Raw genomic sequence first — 7,516 nt, forward strand, 5'->3', positions numbered from 1 at the left:
TGTTTGGACCGACAAAATAAGGTCAAGCAAATCATTGGCGCCCAACGTGGGGCCAAAAAGAATAAGTTTTTGTTGAACATAACCACACTTAAGCCCGGCATAAAATAACCGCGTGCTCATCTGAAGGAAAATAGCAATTTCATCATCGAATCAATTTAATACATCATAAAATTAGATTTAATGAAAAATTAAAATATTTTAGTCGTTTTTCTCATTTTGTTGGTCACAAAATTGTACGTCGGTGAACCATACATATTCGAGTTAATCGATTTTGGATTAATTTTTTCTTTTAGAAATTCTGCTATTATAAATCGTCATTGAGATTGAATCAAATAATTTTATTTGAATTCATAATCACTGTAAATCATTATCGTCCTCAGTCTTCACACGGCATGATTTAATTGATTTTTATTGGAGCTCGTTTTCAATCAAAATTTTTGTATATATTTTGATTTTTTATTTCCGAGGGGGTGAATGGTTATCGATTTGCGATACGAACACCATTGATCAGCAGTCATAACCATTCTCGTTCAGTTCAGTTCGCCAATTCTGAAAAGCAAGTTAATTGAATTTTTTTAATCAAGTAACACCACACATTGACGGTCAAGATTTTTGAACCGATAATTTTTTTCCTCTTTTCGTCTTTCGGTATGAGTTCCAGTAACGCAACCGATAACACGGTCAATACTAATTGAACCAAACTTTTCATTTTTCTTTATTCTTCGTGTATTCATTACCAATAAGATTTGAAATTCTTATCAAATTAATCTCGCTTAACATTCTCAAACTGGTTGAATATTCTCAGTCTGATTTGGTCTTCCGGTAAATTCGGGGGTGGATAGTCTTGATCTTTGTTGCGTACCTTGTTGGCGACAGAAGGGACCGAAGGAGATACAGGTAATACTCCTAAGTATTCAAGGCCTTCGCTGCATCCCGGGAGCAAACAACTTGGTCCATAAGAAGATTCGAGCTAGTGCGTTAAACGCCATTCTCAGCCCACGTTCGGTATAATATTATTAAATTACATTTTGGACCGAAAATCACATGAGACATACAACCAATTGAGCGTGAATTTTTTTTGTTATACTAAGAGTAATATTAAAATAGATATTGATTTATTCGGCATTATTTTATTTCGAAATTGCATGTTCCAAACGAACATTGATTTTTTTTTCCTCGCCGATTTAGCTCACACACTATCATAGAATAGAATAATAATAATATTAAATAATAAACTGAAGTAAATACTGTATTGATTTTAATCGAGTACCATCCTTTTATAACCTAGACGTTAATAGTACGGACTTTAGAACGGACTGGTAGAATTTTTTAATAATTTGAGTTTACAGTTTTGTATTTGAGTCTTTCAACATGGAATTGTTTCCCATTCTCGATGCAACCTATTTGACAGACGAACAGCGACAGATCGAAGGTGAGATATATAATCTATATCCAGCACCAGTTCAGTGGACCGACACCGAAATAACCGCTCTCAATGGTAAAATATCTGCTCACGTTGGCCAACCATGGTTGATAAAATCCCATGCCATACACCAAATGAATGAGTTGGAAATATGTGAGAGAGCATATCGAGAACTGAATGCAAATGAGGCGTTAACACCGCAGGGTCGCCTTCATCAAATGATACATTATTGTTATCGAACCGCTCGGTTAAAGTTAAAACCTGAATCGGCTCTACGCCAAGAGGACCTGGTCGGAAGGTTTCAATCGAAGATTCGTGAGCTTCGGATGTCTTCACCGAATACGGTAATCCCGACGTGCGATTCCCGATTAAGTTTGAACTCGACTTTCCATGGGTTTGATAATGAACGGGGAACAATGAGTTTAGCTCAAAATACTGTTCCATCACCACGTTTACCCTTAACTAGACCGGATCCGATTTCAAACCAGTATATACCGATTTCGGTTCAGGCAACTGAACCACGGTATACCCTGACCACTAGTACGGTTAATTCAAATGCTCAACCAGCAGTTCCTAATTCATTGTCAGGCGAAACGGAACCAACACCCTCATTGCACCAACTGTCTGTAATGGTGTCTGAGTTGTTGAGAACACAAACACAGATGCAACAGCAAATGATCCGTGATCGGATTCATTTGCAGCCAACAATACCTGACGTTCGTGACATTAACCAAACCATGCCACCGACCTTGAATCATACCTGGATACCACCATCGGTGGATCCTCCTCATGTTTCTTTGGTTGGTCCGTCACCCTTACAAACTCAAATGACCAATACCTACCGTGGTGTTAGAACGTCTCATACCCAAGAACCAATTAATGAACCATCTCATTTATATCCGAATTATTCGCTATCCGGTCCACCGCAATCACGACCAAATCAAGCCACTATATTCGACGAATCTGCCCAAGCGGATGCAATGGATAGGAAATTTAGAGGCTTACCATCATGGATGGGACGTGCTCAATTCGATGGCGTTCACGTAAACGAAAAATTTCTATCGGTTGAAGATTATTTGGCTATTATTGGCTCATTTCGATATAAGATCGGGGTACCCGACCATGAATTGGTTACGCGTTTGGTACCCACACTCACGGGGGCCGCTCGACAATGGTATTTCACCGAACTGAGAAAGTTCGGAGATTATCAGGATTTTTGCACAAAACTTCGTGCTCGTTTCCTCAACAAACATACTCGGGCTCAAGTAATAATGTCATATGCGCAGATTAAATTCGACCCACGGTCGCAAACACTGTTGAAACATATCGATGACTTGACATTCCAATTGCAGGGTAATGCCTGTGGCCTGGATGAACGGGATCACCTCGATATCATCACCGGTACCTTATCCGATCATCTTCGTGAACTCGTCCACACTCGACAAGTCCACACGTTAGAACAATTGCGGGAGTTCGCTCAGCGAATTGCACCGCATTCGTTCATTGTTGCCACATCCCGTCCGGAAAGGACCCGTTCGGATAGACAACGATCAGAACCACGGGAAATTTCGGCACTACATGATTCGCCGGATGATTCTTCACATTCGGAATATACCGCTTCGTTCCCTGGATCCGACTCAGATGACAGGGAATGTGCATACGTGGGCAAGCATAAGAAACCCTTTAAACCATCTCAGAAACGTACGGATTCGAAACCAGTCGGTGATTATAAAAATGACACAAATCGAAATGAGAATGACACGAAAGCAGGAACCATCGTCGACCCATTTCTCACTGTTGAGGGGGACGAAAATTTACGATGTGCAAAATGTCTCGTGTGGGGTCATCACTTCAAAAGGTGTCGAACCCAACCGAATCGGGTGATATGCTACAAATGTACACGACCGGGAGTGACGTCGGACCAATGCCCGTGTTCAAAAAACGCATAAGTGAGTCGATTGGGAATAGTGGCCCATCGTACTCAGAATCCATAACTTTTTCTAAATCCACTGTCTCTAATAATCCTCATTCTACCGAAGTCCCTCTACAAATCGACACATCTTCAGTCCCGAATTCCAGTAATAATTCTACTCTGATTCTTAACGAATATAATCAAACTCAAAGGGATGACAAAGAACCATCAACCAAATGTTCTGAACGGACACCACCAATTACCAAACCTACTTCAGCTCCAGTCCCTAATCACAAACAAGACGCGGTTAATCAAGTTAACCAACCACGACTCCGCGATGTTTTCTTTATCTCAGAGAAATGTTTGACCTATAACATTCCGAACGATTGTCGCGATTACCTCACGGTTATGGTTAACAACCATTCTCATACGGTTTTACTCGATGGTGGAGCCGAAGTCACAGTCGTATCACAAACGTTTTATGAGAAGCACAAATGGGGACAGTTGCAACCTACCAAAACATCCATTGGTCTTGCCGATAATTCGATCTCTTTTAAGGCCATTGGTAAAGTGAATGTATTATATACGGTCGGTAGTCTTACCCGAATTGTGCCAACTATTGTCGTTCCGATCTCACTGAAACACCCAATTATGGGACGGACATTCCTTGAGGCCTTCTTTTTCGAACTGGTGCAGAACCAAGAAAAAGTGGAGCGATTTTTAAAAAATACAGCCAAAGGTGATACGGAAGAGGTTGCATCCGCGAAAGTTGAAATGGTTACGGCGGATGAATTTATTAATTTTTGTAACCAATGGAGTGGGAAAGAACCAGCTCAGGTATCATCTATGAGTAGTGATCTGGAGCCAATTGACGCTTCCCCACTCGGTTTAGACGGTGACATAGATACACCAAAAATGACCAGCGTCAGCCTTCCACATAATCTCACTCCAGAACAAAGACAAATGTTGGACGCCGTTCTCAAACTTTTTAATCCAACTCCTGTGTCTGGTCCCTTAAATGTCACTAATCAGATCGAACACGTAATTGACACAGGTGATGCAAAACCCGTCATGAAACGCCAGTATCCAGTATCGCCATACGTGGCTGAACAAGTTCAAGCCGAACTGGACAAAATGCGTAGTCGTGACATCATTATGACCATCGAAGAAAGTCCTTGGCGGTCACCAATTCTGGCTGTAAAAAAAGAAAGACGGAACTTGTCGCGTATGCTTGGACGCAAGAGAATTGAATAAAATCACCGTTCCAAATGCCTATCCAATTACGGATACTAACCAGATTTTAGCACGACTAAAGTCAGCAAAATACCTAACCAGTATTGATCTGTCTCAAGCTTTCTTTCAAATTCCCTTGGCAAAATCGAGCCAACTGAAAACAGCATTTGCATTCGGGAACAGGCTTTACGCTTTTCGTCGCATGACGATGGGGTTGAGAAATTCACCCGCCACATTAGCCATTCTCATTGATAAAATTTTCCGGGATTTAGTTCCACATGCATTCGCATACGTGGATGATTTCATAATTTGCACTTCGACGTTTGAAGAACACGTTAAGATATTGGCTATTGTTGCAAAACGTTTGGCTGGGGCCGGCTTAACCATCTCAACATCCAAATCGAATTTTTGCTGTAAACGATTGGAATTCCTGGGTTACGTTTTGTCTCAAGAGGGTCTATCTGCGAATCCATCTCGTATTCGAGCTATTGTGGAATTCGCACGGCCCAAAACGGCAAAAGAAGTCAGACGGTTTGTTGGTGCAGCAGGCTGGTACCGTAAATTTATTCCAAATTTCTCGGAGATCACAGCTCCCCTTTGTGAATTGTATAAAGGAAACCGAAAGGGACCCATTGAATGGAATACCGCTGCTGAACAAGCCTTTCTCAAACTCAAAGAGTGTTTAACTACTACTCCCGTGCTGACTATGGCAGATTATTCAAAACCATTCAAGGTTTATACCGATGCCTCGCTGATCGCGGCGGGAGCTGTTCTAGTACAAGAACACGATGGGAATGAACGGGTGGTTCAGTATTTTTCAAAGAAATTCTCGAAAGCCGAACAAAATTACACAGCATCCGAACGGGAATGCCTAGCCGTTCTCTTAGCGGTCGAAAAGTTTCGTCCATATTTTGAGGGTCGTGAATTGGTTGTGGTAACGGATCATGCAGCGTTACGCTGGCTACAAACTCTCAAAGATCCAACTGGTCGCTTATGTCGTTGGGCGATCCGATTATCACCATACGAACTCAAAATTATTCATAAACCAGGAAAACATTTGGAACTTCCTGACGCCTTATCTCGTTCTTTTGCTCTTCTCAACATCGTTCGCAGAAACCCAATTGACCTTCCGAGTGATTTTCACGTGAATCTTTCCCCAATCACGTCCGTGATTAACATTGACCCAAATACTGGCGATAAATGGTACAACAAAATGCATGCCATGGCCTCAAAACAACCATTAGATAGATACAAAATCGAAAACAACCTTCTATACCATCGATTGAAATTTTCCAATCAAAGTGCGGAAATACTGTGGACACTTTGTGTACCATCTTCTGAGAGAGCCAAAGTTCTCGATGAAAACCACAACCAACATTCGCATCAGGGTGTTTGGAAAACTTACAGACGTATCTCACAACGCTATTACTGGCCAAACATGTATGAGTCCGTTTACCAGTACGTTCGGCAATGTGAACTATGCCACCGCATTAAACCAAGTAATGAGAGCACCAAAACACCTCACGGCGAATATAGAGAACCAAAACGACCAGGTCGTCAATTATCGATTGACTTTGTCGGTAAGCTGCCCATGTCTAAAAATCGTAACCAATGGATCTTCGTAGCCATCGACTGCTACTCGCGATATGTCTGGGCGCAGCCCATGAAAAATGCAAACGCTATATCCGTAGTCAATTCTCTTCGACATATATTCACTGTGAATGGCTGCCCCGAACTCATTATATCAGATAATGGTACTCAATTCGTCAGTCAAACTTTCGCAAAGCTTTGCGCCGATTATAATATCAAACACATGAAAACCCCTTTGTACCATCCACAAGCCAATCAGGTGGAGGCGACAAACAAAAGCATAAAACTTGGATTACGTGCTCACATGGCTGATCTTCTTGAACACTGCTCCTGGGAAAACCATCTTTCTCGTGTTATTCATGATATTAACACTTCAGTGCATTCAGCCACGGGCTACACGCCATATTTTCTGCACACCGGTCGTGAATATGTGAAAGATGGAAACGAATATAAATTATTATTGGATGTAAATCCATACCATACCCAGGATGTGGAACAACGTAAAGTTCTGGCTGATGAAATTCGAGACAAACAGTTCGAACTATATCAACAAACCGCACAACGAGCATTGACCCGCAAAAGAGAACGTCATTTCGAAATTGGCTCGGAAGTGTACATTCCCAATCCTAAACAGTCTGTGGCCGGAGAGGGCTATGCACAAAAACTAGCCCCACCAAAAATTAGAGCCTATGTTTCACGGAAACTTGGTTCGAATTCATATGAACTGATCGATGCTAAACACCGAGTGCTTGGCAATTATTCCGCCGATTTAATCACAACACGTTAACTTAGTCAGTACCTTCGCCTTCTCAAGAAATTCAATGAATATAGGGTGGCCCTCCATACTTGATAGATTTTGCATTATTACAAGGTACCCGGCTCCTAGTAAACAAAAACCAATGGGATATTCCCTTAGATTCGAAACACATCCCTAGCGCAATCGATCCGCCACATTCGGGTAAATCGCGTATCGATAACTTTGCCGTTGCGCTAGTCAATCAGAAAGGGACATCGTCAGGGAAATTTGCAAAAACCGACGCCACTTTTACTTATTGGATTGCCGCGGTCACCCGAACTTTTACGCACGCTTAATACTGACAAGTGGACAAGGTAAGCGGTACACGTAGTAACGGGGTTGGGTGTGTGTAGTGGGGAGCAATAAAAATCCACACCCGTTTACGATTCGCAGTCCTCTACAAATTCACTCTCAACTTCAATTTTAGAACCATGGTACTCCCGTCGTATGTGAAGGTGGGCCAACAAGTACAACACCTTATGCGCCTAACCATCAAGTGGAACCACAAGGATGCGCTGCCGATATTCGCGCTCGAGGTCGACCCTAAAGCGCAACAACCCCC

At 42.1% G+C, this 7,516-nt stretch overlaps 1 protein-coding gene across 1 annotated transcript; it reads left to right on the plus strand.

The window, feature by feature from the left end:
* Positions 1-6,373: 6,373 nt before the first annotated feature.
* LOC118755915 lies at positions 6,374-7,510 on the plus strand. Its single transcript, XM_036490714.1, has 2 exons — positions 6,374-7,268; positions 7,382-7,510. Exon 1 carries the CDS (start codon positions 6,382-6,384, stop codon positions 6,943-6,945), a length of 564 nt encoding a protein of 187 aa, XP_036346607.1. The 5' UTR covers positions 6,374-6,381; the 3' UTR covers positions 6,946-7,268; positions 7,382-7,510.
* The last annotated feature ends 6 nt before the right edge of the window (positions 7,511-7,516 follow it).

Source organism: Rhagoletis pomonella, unplaced genomic scaffold (genome assembly GCF_013731165.1).
Source record: "Rhagoletis pomonella isolate Grant_MI unplaced genomic scaffold, Rhpom_1.0 Rhpom_scaffold_07907, whole genome shotgun sequence".
Lineage (NCBI taxonomy): Eukaryota > Metazoa > Arthropoda > Insecta > Diptera > Tephritidae > Rhagoletis > Rhagoletis pomonella.